Below are 14,991 nucleotides of genomic sequence, written 5' to 3'. Positions count from 1 at the left end.
ACACCTTATAAATTGTTGATCTAACATGGCAAATGATTATATTAAAGTATTTTTAGATTTTTAAATGATATCAACAATAAGAATGCTCTAATCTACTGAATTATAACGATTAGATGGAGTAGAGATGAGCGTGGAACGGAATCGGTACCGATCGGTACCACTCCCATTTTTCCAAATACCAAATTTCATCGAAAGTCAATCATGAGTACTGTACCAAATTAACGTTACCGATATCGGGGATGGTATAGGATTTCGACACTAGTACTGGTACCGACGATACCAAATTTTGAATTTTGTAATTTTAGAATACCGAATATCGTCCTATTTTTTAGATTCAGTACTAGTTCCAGTACGGTACCAATACAAGATCATAATTTAGTACAAAATGTTCGGTCCCTGTGTTAGAAGATATGGATGAAAATAAGTTAAAAGTATACACTAATGAGTACATTACACCAACTATAATTTAAAACACCATATGTTAAATCTATCTTATGTTAGGATTGGGAGGCATCCCTACTAAGGTTTGCGATTGTATATGATGTTAGGATTGGGAGGCATCCCTACTAAGCTAGGTTTGCGATTGTATATGATCCACTTTTATCTCTTTTACGTGTATTGGTATTAACAACAGAATATTGATATATTAGTAAAGAATTAGTAACACGTCAATTTTGATATGTGACAAATCTTGTTTTGACTCATTATTTTATAACTATTATCGACTATCATAATTAGGGGTGTTTATTATTTGGATAAAACTAAATTGTCTATTAGACAATTTGGATCAGACTATTTAGTTTGGATATTCATATTTTTTGATTGAGTTTCAACAAACCTGAATTATTATTTTGGATTTTGGATTGACTTGATTGTATTGGATTAAACCGAAATTGATTTTGATTCACTTGATTGGATTGGATTAAACCGATCCATCCAAATGAACATCCAATATTATTTATTTCCATTTATACAAAAAAAAATATTTATGAATTATTTTATTTTTCACACAAGACCATCAATAGCAACGTACCAACCAATTTGATAGAAATAAACTGACTTAACAAATCAACAATTATAATACATAGAACAATTAAAATAAAAAAAATCATTAGATAGTAGAAAAATGATATATTATATAAATTAAAATTAAATCAAACAAAACGTTTACTCGATCTACGCCCTCCTGATGTACGATCGATCTGTTTTCTTTTCTGTACATACTTTATCAGATCCTATTTCATTACCATTGATTATATTGTTAGATTCAATTTAAGTATGTTTACTGTGTTTGATTTACTTTTTGATTTAAATTAGACTATTTCAGCCAATGTTTTAAAAACCTGTTTAAACTGGTCGGTTGAACCGGTTGGACCGAGAACCGGGAGAGGGAACGGTTCAACTATCACCGGTTTTACATTGATTTCTGAACCAGATTGAACCGGCCGGTTTTTAGAAAAAAACGGTTGAACCGGTCAAAATAAACCGGTTGAACCGGTTAAACCGAATAAAAACACATAAAAAACATTCATTTACATAATAAACTTTGGTGATTTTTTTCAAATCTATTTAGTTTTCTCTAAATAAAAACATATGGTAAATATTATAAATTCTTTTGATGTGTTTGTATTCATCAAAAACTATAATTTGTTTCGGTATTATACTTTATTTTTCTTTTTGACGTATATGGATTAATGTAAAACACTAAAACTTATGGTTATGTGTTATTTTAATGTATTTCGATTCATCTACAAGTGTATTTTTAATGTTTGAACTTGTAAACATCAAATTTATAATTTATATATGTATATATGTGTAGAAAAATAGAAAAAATAACATGAAAAACATAGAAACCGGTTCATCCGGCGGTCGAACTGGTTAAACCGAGAACCGGTCACCGTACTGGTTCAATTAAAAAACCTTTTTTTTAAAACATTGATTGATTTCAGCCCTTTCCAAATCGATTAGTGTTGAACAACCTTCCACTTCCTTCCAGTGCTTCTTCTTCGTTCTTTCACTTCACTTCAGACTCCGTTTTCCTTTTTTTCATTTGCTCCGCTTTTTGGGGAATCTTCTGAATCTCGCTTCCATCTCTGATGCGTCGTCTCTACTTCCCTGTTTCCTCATGTATGTCTGCGATTTACGACTTCCTTCTGTGCAATAGATCTTCACTCGAAGAAAAAACCTAAGGTACCATGTCATCTATGATTTCACGTTTCCACTGAAACAGAGAGATCGATAGAGGGGAAAGAAATAAAAATTACAAATCAATTTTTTGTGCTTGTCTGTTCGATTGTTGCTAACGAAGAAGGTAGATGAAGAAAGGGATCGAGAAATAGAGATCAAGAGGAGAATGAAGGCAGCGGCTTCGCTGTTGCTGCTTTTCCAGGTTCTATTGCAGTGAAACTGCAGCTGCCGGTAGGGGTGGCTACTGGTGGTAGTGGCGGCAGTATACGGTGAGGTTAGTATCTCACCTCTAATTTGTTTTCTCTTTTCGTTTGGAAGAGGCGGACTACTTTAAAACTGGTTGACCGAGAGGCTCCCCCACCGGTTGACAGCCGCGAAACCAGATCCATGTCCTTATGTCCTTATATAAAGCCTTTACTATCAGCGTTAAGTCTAGTGTTTTCATCCCAGTGACAAAATGTGTATATCAGTGTTTCTATGGCAAGCTCATCCACTCTACCCGTTTCTTCTATTGCTCAATCGAGATGAATATCATATACGGTGAGTTAAATTTGAATTTCAACCCATTTTTGTACATTTTGCAAAACAATTCAACCATTTACAGATTCAATTTTGTTCCAATATACTTGAACTTTGGCAGATGAGTTTTTCTTGCTAACTACTTATTATAATATGACATGTTCGGAGATGACTAATTGCTTTGCTATATATGTAAGACCAACGGAGCCACTGCATTGGTGGGAAGGTGGAAAAATATTGGGTGGCAGAGATGTGACAGCCGGCGGAACATGGTTGGCCTCTAGCGGAGAAGGAAGGGTGGCTTTTGTTACCAACGTTCGTGAATTGAACTCAATATCTACAGCAAAGAGTAGAGGTGATCTCCCAATTCGCTTTTTGCAGGTTGGTTTTTAAGTTTACATTGTATTAAATCATGCCCACCAACTGTTTGTGTTTTTTCCTGTTGGTATGATTTTGGTAATTTTGATGATTACAGAGCAAGAAAAACACCATGGAGTTTGCAGAAGAAATTGCAAAGGAAGCAGATGAATACAATGGATTCAATTTGATAATTGCTGATCTTTTGTCCATGAATATGGTTTATGTAACCAATAGGCTGAAAAGAGATAAGTGCTATGTGACTTCAGTTTCACCTGGGGTCCATGTGCTATCTAATGCAAGTCTAGACACTCCATGGCCTAAGGTTAGCAACTACAGCTGCCTATTTTATGCAACAATATTGTGGCCTTAAAAAGAAAAGTTGTTGCATAGATTAGAATACTTGTGAAAACATTGTTGCATAAAAGGTTAATGTTTTCTTTTTTCTAATATGTATTGTATCTATCTAATTCTCTACTCAGGCTCAAAGATTGGAACATGGTTTTAAAGATGTTTTGAATGAATATGGTGAAGGTGAAATTCCAATTACTGAGTTGATTGATAAACTGATGAGAAACACTGTAAAAGATGACATCAGCATGCTTCCCGGGATCTATGGTCCAGAATTTGAGTATGAGTTGAGTTCTGTATTTGTTAATCCAGTATCTCCAAAGGTAACAATTTTCCCCAACTTTCTAATTTTGTTCCATTTTGTCAAAGGTGCTGACGTGGCGTTGACATGGGAAAACATATTGGGTTTATACCCATGTGGATGCCACGTCAACAGTAGGTTGGTATTTCAAGACCTTAACATTTATATATTTGATTCTGAATGTTGGTGATATGAAGGACTATGGTACACGAAGTACTTCTGCATTGGCTGTAAAAGCAAGTGGTGAAGTATTGTTTTATGAAAGGCATCTTGAAAATGGGTTATGGAAAGAGAACACAGAAACATACATGATTGAGAAAATGAAGTGAGGGTTAATGTGTGAAGAAATATAAGTATGTTGCTGTTATGGGTAAAGATATGTAAGTAGTAAGTGAGTTGTTATGGGTAAAAAAATAAAAAGTGTTGCTATTTCCTGCAACTTGTCTTATTATTTTTTTTAATCTTATTTGGGATGAAAGTTAATAGTGTGTGCCTTGAACACGACACGATCTCGGATTTTTTTGAACTAACACGAAAACGAACCGATTAAAAAACGACACAACACGACAAGGATAACATGAAAAACAAGACAAACACGACAAAAAATGTTAAATCGTGTCAATTTCATGTCAAATTTTGAACATGAACACGACACGACGTCGTGTTTTTTACACTTGACACGAACACAAATTCGAATTTCAATTTCGTCTCAATTTCGTTTCGTGTCATGTATTTTTGTCGTGTCGTGTTATCAATTGCCACCCCTATCCTCTACCCACAAACCAAAACTGCAAACCTCCCAAATAATAAAATTTTAAAAACAACTTGTGAAATATGAAAAATTAAAGTTCGACAAAAAGTGAACTAACATAAGACAACTTCTTATTCATATGTATTTCATTAATCTTGTTCAAGCTACTATAGAAAGGAAAGTTGTATTTTAAGCATATTGAGTTTGGCAGTAAAGATTTCATTACTTCATATCTAATAGACGAAATCGAAGATGAGAAAATACTGGCAAATTTGTATGAAGATGTGATAGAAGCTCTCAAAAATGAGAAGAAATATCATGAAAATTATATGAAATGTTAAATTGTGATTTTTTGTTTATATAAGATATGTAATGGTTTATTTATTAAATCCGAATTATCAATGAATCTATTGATGTTACTGTACCTGTACTTTGATTACATAAATTATATCAAGGTTATCAACGTACAATGACATTAACTACTTGTAAATAATGTTTTTTCAGTTTGAACTTAACGCCGCCAATAACATATATTTGGTCCACACACATGTATTCACGATAGAGCATTTATCATATTATCTTTAGTTCGATTTAACGACCATGTTGCCGGAAAACTATATTCGCTACCAAAAACATATACCGAATGTCGCAGACTATTTATCTGCTAACATGAGTCAAACCGAGTTATTATGGATCAATGGGAATTCAGGAAAAAACAAATTTGAACCAATCTTTTAATTAGACATTCCCCAATTATATTAAAATTAATTAATTGACTAGTTTCTAAAAATTACTGCTACAAGGGTATTTTAATCTTTTAGGCACTATATAAGAAAAAAAAATCAAATTTAGAGATTCTACCAAAAATCAAAGGATGTTTTTTTTAATAATCAAAAATTACTTTTCAGTTTTCATTATGAGAGAATGCCTTCATTCTTAAATTGCTTTTGTTAATTATCAATTTTTATAAGATTTGTAAGGATTCTTGAAATTTAATTGCAAATAATTAATTAACATTACCAATCTACAATTCTTTAGAATATACCAAAAGCTGGTTTTTATAATAACATTTTTTAAGAATACATACGATTCTAATACATACATATAGGAAACACGTGATCATATAATGATTCTCAAATTCAAATTCATATATATATATATATATATATATATATATATATATATATATATATATATATATATATATATATATATATATATATATATATATATATATATATTAGAATACATTCTAATATAATATATTTCATCTTCTACCATAATCTAGAATGCCCTTGATCTTCTACTAGAATATAAAGTGTGTTTGATCTTCTTTTTGAATCCAAAATACACTTAAGAAAATTCATTTTTACAAGATCGCTTGATTCCAACCATAGAAAAATTGCACATTACCTAATTTTCTTTAAGAATCTTGAGTAAGTGAACCAATCTCTTGTAATTAAAAGATTAGAACTAAAGAATGCATTTATATACATACAAAGATATCTTGACGTAATACGTTTATACAAAGATATTCTGACAAAATACATAAAAAATGCATAGCTTTATATATTCTAGAAAATGGATTTAATCATATGCAAATCACCATGTTAATTTCTTAGCTTTCTTAAACAAATTACTTAAGTGTTTTCACTTAGACATTTCATCTAGCACTTGTTATGCAACATATACAAATGCTAATAATAATAATAATAATAATAATAATAATAATAATAATAATAATAATAATAATCAAAGAGACAAAGAATTTTGTCTCACCTAAATTCCAGTGCATAAGACTAACGCAAGCTGAAAATTAACAAACCTCCATGAAACACACACAAATAGAGCAAACATAGATTCAATTCAGGTGGAAATTTAAAATGGTGGAAAATAGATTGTACATCACCTACACACAAGAGAGATACATATATTATCTTCGGTTGGTTAGTCGATATGCAAATAGAGATGGAAAGAGAAACCATGGTCTCATTATTGGTGATAAAATCTAAACCCTCGATGTGATCGTTAAGGTAATGATGGTGGTGGTGTTGGATTGGTCGAGAAGGAGGTGATGATGATTAGTGATGTCGACGATGATGGTGGTCTAGCGGAGACCTATAGAAGAAAATGGTCATGATGATTAATTCCTTTAATAAGAATGAATAACATGCCCCTTTCCCTTCTCATGTTGAAGCAATGATGGTATTTTAATGTGGATAACTAACAAATTTGCCTTAAATAAAGGGATGATATTATTTATATTTGATTTATGTAGTTAACATAACTAACTAATAGCTAAACTTACTATTCAACCCCTATATATTCAATTAATTATTTAATTTTAGTAATTATAATGATTGGTCTACATTAATTCTTACATCCAATATATATATATATATATATATATATATATATATATATATATATATATATATATATATAGGGCTAGGATTAAATATGAACTACAAATATTGTGTGAATGTATTACCAATTCTTGTCCATTAGATTAAAAAGATTGAATGAGTGTGAATTGAAGGAACATATGATTAACATAGGATAACATGCACTATATAATTACACTTATTTAATTATTAATTATAAAGGTATTTAATTTTATTAACATATATCTAAAAAAGGAAGAGTGCTTATTTATTGCATATTTTAATTGGATTTTTAATAAATTCTTATTTATAAAATTAAACGTTACTAATTACATCTTTTTTTTTAAAACACATGTTCATATGATATTAGGATGAACATACATTATTATCTATTCATTCTTAATGAATATGATTACAAACAAGTGATTTTTCTAAGAGTTATCCTTCTTAAAGAATATAATTGTAATTAAATGAAAATTATCTACATTTTAGACAACTAAGTCAAATGATTTAATAAAATCAAATCAAATAAAATTCAATTCACATCAAAATATAATATGACGATGAGTACATATTTTCATTCTTTCATTCTTAAAGAATAGTAGTATTTCATTCAAAGTCATTTTTAGAATTAATATTCATAAAGAATACACTTCACATATATTAGACAATAACATATCATTCTTTAAGAAAAATATAATGCAATATAATCAATAACATGTATTATAAAAATAAGAGTCATTCTTATAACATAAAACAACCATTTTTATAATATAAAACAATATTATAAAAACAAGAATATATACAACATTTTGAAAAATATACAAACAACCTTCTATACTACACTATTTCATAATTTGTCACAATTCTTAAAGAATAAACAAAAAGAATTATAATTTATACTGCATTCTTTAAGAATCTGTCATCATTCTTGAAGATTTTTTGTTTGTTTTTTGATGGTTTTCCTGTACCTCCTCACACTTGAACCTAAACGAACAAATTATTCACTTAAAACTTTCGTTTTCCTCCTATAAACAAAAACGAGAATAGTTAGAACATTTGGTGCCAAAATTAAATATTTTTTAATTAAGAAAACAACTTAAATTACATAACAACCTACCTTTCTCATGATCCACTTCATAAATATGGAATGAGCATTCAAAAAGCTTATTTCTAAAATACCAACCTCTTAATATATAGTGTATGCTATTCTCTATTTCTGGTCGCCACTCAAATTGATTCCCTTCTCATGTATGATTATTTGATCGCCAACTGATAGAAATTCAAGATTTTGCTTCAAGGAATTATCAACCATCAACTATTAACATCCAATAACATCTACATTTTGACATCATATAAAGTAATTTAATTTAATGAAATTATAAAGGATAATAAACTAAAAACAAAAATCACGAGGTGGAGCAGTAGACAAAGATAGAAGCTAATTCCCAAGAGGCATGCCTTTTTTAAATGTTAAAATATTGGTAATTGAATTAATTTCTCACTTACGCATACAAGAAACAAACTTAACACCTCCATTTTAGAGAAAGTGAAGATTTTGAATAGTTTTCTAAGTTGGTAATGGCTTCTCTTTCTGATGTATTAACTAATCATCTAATCTATAAGAAAATTTCATTTAAGCATATCAACAAACAGTTAATATGCATGTAAAATCACAAAGTTTTTTTTTTTTTTAAAATCAATCTAATAAAAGTGAACCTAAATGTTTTGGGATTTGATACAAAGAATAAAATGGAAAACAAATCAAAACATAGACCTGGTTATTCTAAAAAAAAACACTTAGAAATTAAAGACTAAGGCTACTACAGGGCGTAAGAAGAGAAGAAAGATTGTTTTTAGCTCATTTTGATAATAACTCCAACCAGGATTCCTAATCTCTTAAACGTTCAAAATCAAAGAAAGAAAAAGTTCTTTAATATTCAAAATCAAAGAACAAGAGTATGTTTTTCAAGTGTGTTGACAAATCAAAAAACAAGAGTAAATTGATCTAGAATAAGAAAACTAAACAAAATTCAAATTATTGATCATACCTATATTTATTCATACACAAGTCATTAAATTCAACATCTTCACTGTCTAATCTACTTCATTTACCTATGGTAGTCGGCAACAACGGCGAAAGTGAAGATAGTTAGACTATGAGAAGTTGATGATGAAGGATTGTTGTCACTGGAGGGGAGACATCGGTTGAGGTCTTCTATGGCCGAGAAGAAGATGGATGTAGGGGAAAAACCGGGTGAAAAGAATTGGGGGGGGGGGGGGGGGGGGGGGGGAAGAACCGAGGGTCGGATAAATAAGACTCATACGAGATGATAGGGAAACAGTTATTAGATTAATTATTTTACCATAATTAAACATAAAACGATATTATTATATTTTATCAAAATGAGTGGTTAAGATTTGGTTATACACTCACACAATATTTATGGTTTATATATGAACCTAACTCTCTCTCTCTCTCTCTCTCTATATATATATATATATATATATATATATATATATATATATATAATCACAAATAAGTAAGAACCGAAAAACTCGAAGAGAATGATAACAACAAAGCACTATGATTTACAATTAATTATCAAACCAAACCAAACTAATGGGTTACAATGTTACATTATTGCATAATCTCAAATAAGAATATGCAATTTCAAGTTTTTTACAAGATAATACAACTAACACATTTATAAAATAAGTATTTAACACCACTAAATTCCCAACCCTATGAGCTCACGCGGTTTGTATCACTTTCCTTTGATCATGATCGACTGAAAAGGTACCCTTTTTATGTCCAAGAAAGTTGAGAACTCATTGTTCATCGGTTGTTTCCATGGTTCTCCATCCATCTGCATAAAAGCTTCTTTCCAAGCTCCACCTCTTAGCTCAAACCGAATCTCTGAAGCCTGAGAAATGTTACAAAATGACTTATCACATACATTGTAAATTTACTTTTTTGCCCTTTTGTAAACCTAAATACCTGTGCAATGTGTTTGGCTGAGATTAGATCGGCCATAACAAATGATGCATGCCATCCATGTTTAAAGCCAAAAACTTCTAGAAGACCATCATCTGCTTTAGCCTCAACAAAACCTTTCTGCAAATAGATAATTAATAATATAGTAAATTCATTGTTTTCTTTTTTTTTTTTGGTAATCAATTGTAAATTCTATAAAGAAAATCTTACCTTTTGTAAATAGTCAGGCTTCAAGTTACCCCATGGATTCCTTCCACTTGCATAACTATGAAGATTCAAAGCGACTATTGACCTAACACTGAAAAAAAAAAGACACTTTAGACATTTGACAAATTTTTTTTAATAATAAAACAAAATAAAATAACTTTACCTTGATGGAATAGCAATAGGTTCCCATGTTGTGCTGTTTAGCCTTTTAACATGCAGCCTCAAGATGTTATTTAGTCCCCTTACATTATTAACAATTACATATAACAAATTAAAATCTTTTAATTTTAATCCTAATGCATTTCATAACTTACAACAGGATATTAAAATATGAGAATTTCTTACCTCAAACTTGGATCAGCTATACAAGGTGTAAAAAACCACCCTTGTTTGCAACTATAACTCGAATAAATTATCTAAAACAGAAAAGTTTATAAATTAATAAAGAAGATATAAGAATATAATGCATGACATTTTTCAAGAAACATAGTAAAGTTTATTACACCTTGTTTGAAATAGGACCTTGTGCAAGATAAGGTTTCTCATTTCTTAGATGATGAAACCCATAAGCCACTTGTGCATCCATTCCTATAATCAAAAGTTCAAAACTCAAAATTAATTATAAAACTATGTTTTAAATTTTAATTAAGAAAATATAATAGCATACCTATGCTGAAGTAATTATAAAAAACTCCTTGGTAACAAGAAACTTTTTCAGGCAATGGTCCATCAACTTTTAGATCCTGAAATTTATTATTATAATAGAATTTAACATATGAAGTTATTTTTTAACAGATTGTCTACAATCCTAACCTGATCAAGAACAACTTCTTCAGTTCGTTTTAAGGAATAAGGTGCATCCAAATCTGTGCCATTTGGCATTGATATTACAAGATTCCAACTATATTTCATAAAAGAACACACAATTAATTAACACTTTTCAATTTTCACTTTTCACTTTTCATTCACACATACTTATAAATTATAATAATGTAAAGATTTAAAAAAAAAATGTAAATGTAATCAAAGAGATTTGAGTCTCTCACCTATCGAGGCGACTAGTTGGAGCACGAATAGACTTGTCAAGAGTCTTTTTTATAGCTGCTTTCCAATTAAAAGGAAATGATCCACCCTGAAAATTAAATTTAAAAAACATTTCAAAAACTTATAACAAATTTAAATTTAAAAAAAAAAAAAAAAAAAAAAAAGTAAAAATAAATTACCCAACCAAAACTTCTTGACAAATCATTTCCTGTGCCAAGAGGGACAATTGCAGTTGGTGGAACTGGGTCCCGCCCGGCTTTATGAAGCTCTCCTAGGCACCCAAGAACCCATCCTACCGTTCCATCACCACCCGCAACCTATCATTATTAAACAATTTATAAACCTTAAATTTTTACCTTAAAATTATATAAACTTTGTATATATATAGTAATATAGTAACATTGTACGTTGAAAATTAATTTTAAAGAGTAAAAAGTAAAAATAAATGAGTGTGGGATACGAGATTTACCACAATTCTTAATCTTTCACGGGTTTCTTTAGCACACCCATCGCCAATACTAGCGAGCTTCTCAAGACAACCCAAACCATATTGAATAAACTCATGAGGCTTTACACTCAGAAGGTCAATAACCTGAAAATCAAAAGCGAAATCATTGAAAAAGGAAGTGAAAGAAGTTTGAATCTTTTGGCGTTTGTATATGGGTTATAATATGAGGTTTACAAGAAAGGATTTGAACAGATGGGGTTTGAGTTTTTGATCGGGTCTCGAATTGGTATCAAGTATAGAAATTTCAAGAGCATAATCAAAATTGGTTTTAGTTTATGATTAAAAAGTTCAGAAAGATCAGTATTGATGATGTAATTCGACTTTAAAACCATAAAAATCGTCGATTTTCATGACGCTTGACTCTGACCAGATATGCAAGAACAGAAGATAAGATTTAAAATGAAAGGTTACTGATAAATTAATGAAATCAAGAGAATTTTACGGGGTTTTGAACTGATTAATGGAGTGAATTAGACGTTACCTGTTCTTCCCCCATTAAATCCTGCAACCTAGCCATAAGTTCCGGGCCATAGCGTCCACCGCTCTTGGAATTAATGAAAACAATCAACGGCGATTCAGGGGCGACTTGCGGTGGTTTGTCGTGACCGGTGGTAATGAGTTCGTAATGAGGTTTTCCGGCGTCGATGTCTTTTGATGCAATGGCGTCTTTGATAGCGAGGCGTAAATATTCCGGCATCGTAATCTTCTGCCTCAGCTCCTCCTTACGAATCCGAACCCCAGATAACGACGACCACCCTTTGATCGACTCTATCACAGATGACCTTACGGCTACTTTAGCCACCACCGTCTCCGGTCCCGGCGATTCCATTATTGATTCTCTATTTCTCTCTCTCTCAGGCGACACACGAGCTAACACAATCAAGACAAGACTCGAATATGTTCCTCTTTTAAACCTCTAAGATTATCGTAACCGAATATTCTTACGTGTTGAAAACTTGGAATTGACTTCAGTTATTCTTAAGAGAGAAAGTGTGTGTGTGTGTGTGTGGTGTGGGAGGAATGGGGCCGGAGTCCGGGTGGGTGGGGTTCTGTTTTAGAACGCCGGCGGGAGGGCATTTGATAAATGCCCTTAAGGATGGAATTAATTACGAAAGTGCCATCTGAATCCTCAGGTTCTACGCCCTATAAAGATCCACGAGTTTGAAGTGTATAAATAAGCTTATTTTCATTTTAGACCCTCAACTTTAAGTGAAGTTTCACTTCACTACTTTCTTATAGAAAATGTTTGCTTTCTATAAAACTATGTATGAATCGTTAATAACTGTTTTCAAAACTTCTAAATTCAGTACGAAAAATCACATAAATATTAAATGCGATTAGTAAATGTATGATTTTTCCTTCTATCTCGGCAACCATTTTGCATAATCGTAATTGAAAGCAATGTTATTATTCTTGATGAGAAAAAGACATGAGATTTTGTATAGAATCAAGAAAGAAATCAAGATTTAAAAGGAAAATAAATTTGCATTTTAACGAGATACCATATAGACTTTAAACTTTAAAATTATATTGTAATTATATTTACTTGCATCCATGATTAAATTTACTAAGAGTCTAAGACATGTTTTTGGTTGTGAGATGCGTTTATATACTCAAAAGTATAAATGTGAGGGATATCATGAAGTAATACAAAAATATTAGTATGGCCCCTCAAAAAAATATAATCATTATAGTGTTGCCCACCAAAGCGTAGTGTCTAAAAAAGTTTTATGTGGTGAATATGTAAAATCAACTATTTATTATTGTACATATGTCAGTGTCACAATATATCTTATATAATTCTTCTAACATTTTTACATGGATGTATATCTTATCATATTTTAAATGTGCATAAAATGTATGACAAAGATGGTTGTAATTTCTATTTTGTTTAAATATAAATTATGGATTTTGTTTTAATGAGGAGTTGGATCAATTTTTCTTTCTCAATTTACAATAAAAGCTTATATCACATTGCATTGCACTACTCACAACTAGTGAACTAATAATGTAATAAAAACAAACAATTTCAGTCTTTTAGACTATTAAGCATTAATATAATAAAATAGTTTTATCTTATAAACAATGAAAACAAATTCAGTCTTTGCAGTTAGCTTTCATTGACTTCTTAAACTTAAAGAGTTCTAGAAATTCTTAAGAAAATGGGTTGTTACATTGACTTCTTGAAGAGTTCAAGAAATTCTTAATAATGTTCTATTTTTAGGTCCATTTTCTGTTGAGACCATATCAACACGAAAATATTATATTATTTCATAATGACATACTCTTCACCTCATGTCACTCTGATTAAAGTAAAGCATATAAAAAAATCTCATAAATTTAAGACTTGTTATAAATTTGAGAATGAATGAAATGATATGAATAATAAAGGGAAAATGATACGAATGACAAAGGGTAAACAATTAATATAAATGTGAAGTTTGATCACAAATCTATATAAATAATTATTTGTGACAATGAAAACAAATAAACGAATTATCAAAATAAGTTCATGGGAGATTTGGAAACATAATATGTGAAAATTTCATTAAAGAAGAAAACAGGGAACTCATGTGTATGTCTAATAACCTTTGGGGTAAAAAAGGAACTTTGTTCTCATTTGATTTGGAAATAACAAGGAAAGCAATACACCATTTGGTCGACTTGTCGTTCTTCCATGTATACACATCATAATCATTACATACCGTATTTATTGCACTTATTTTTGTTTTTGTGACATATATATATATATATATATATATATATATATATATATATATATATATATATATATATATATATATATATATATATATATATATATATATATATATATATATATATTTTGAATTTAATGTAATATGGTATAATTATAACTTTTTTTAAATAAATCAAAGGTACTAGATCTATGTAATAATACAAACAAACCCACAAAAGTGGTCGAGTCGTAGGAGGACTTGTTGGAGATGGCTTAAAATTTATATGATTTAATTAGTAATTTATATTCTAATAAAAGAAAATGTTAAAAACCTTTTTTTGTTTTGCCCTCTTTCAATTATTGTCCACTTGTATCATACGTGAGTTGTATTTCTGTTTTTAAAAATTATTTGTTGACACATGTGAGCCCATCGCTGTATACTATACATATAATTGTCGACTTGTACCTTTCGAGAAGGAATACAACAGAAATAATCAATGAAATTTTAATATCTTTTATAATTATGTATTGTGCTAAAACAGATCAATCATATATTTAAATCACAATAATTATATTAATTGTTACAGTAGAGATAGTTTAATATTAGAAATTTTAATTAAATTAGAAAATATAAAATAAAATAAAACATAATATATTTTAAGTATTTTTACAAATTTCAAACATAA

General features: G+C 30.0%; 2 protein-coding genes across 2 annotated transcripts; one reads left to right on the top strand and one right to left on the bottom strand.

Moving 5' to 3' along the window:
- Window positions 1–1,950: 1,950 nt before the first annotated feature.
- Window positions 1,951–4,198, top strand: LOC111894802 (uncharacterized). Its single transcript, XM_023890900.3, has 6 exons — window positions 1,951–2,461; window positions 2,638–2,727; window positions 2,904–3,087; window positions 3,182–3,388; window positions 3,546–3,737; window positions 3,913–4,198. The coding sequence occupies exons 2-6, from the start codon at window positions 2,645–2,647 to the stop codon at window positions 4,042–4,044; spliced, it is 798 nt and encodes a 265-aa protein (XP_023746668.1). The 5' UTR covers window positions 1,951–2,461; window positions 2,638–2,644; the 3' UTR covers window positions 4,045–4,198.
- A 5,221-nt stretch (window positions 4,199–9,419) lies between these two features.
- Window positions 9,420–12,681, bottom strand: LOC111894800 (diacylglycerol kinase 4). The gene is made up of 12 exons (XM_023890898.3): window positions 12,089–12,681; window positions 11,569–11,691; window positions 11,279–11,416; window positions 11,102–11,187; window positions 10,869–10,956; window positions 10,723–10,798; window positions 10,561–10,643; window positions 10,401–10,471; window positions 10,219–10,296; window positions 10,059–10,146; window positions 9,852–9,968; window positions 9,420–9,777 (listed from the first exon to the last, which is right to left on the bottom strand). The coding sequence occupies exons 1-12, from the start codon at window positions 12,434–12,436 to the stop codon at window positions 9,619–9,621; spliced, it is 1,455 nt and encodes a 484-aa protein (XP_023746666.2). The 5' UTR covers window positions 12,437–12,681; the 3' UTR covers window positions 9,420–9,618.
- Between the last annotated feature and the right edge of the window lie 2,310 nt (window positions 12,682–14,991).

The sequence above is a fragment of the Lactuca sativa genome, chromosome 8 (genome assembly GCF_002870075.4).
Source record: "Lactuca sativa cultivar Salinas chromosome 8, Lsat_Salinas_v11, whole genome shotgun sequence".
NCBI classification, from domain to species: Eukaryota; Viridiplantae; Streptophyta; class Magnoliopsida; order Asterales; family Asteraceae; genus Lactuca; species Lactuca sativa.
The sequence above is the reverse complement of the archived record's forward strand: the minus strand, read 5'-3'. Positions and strand labels throughout refer to the sequence as shown.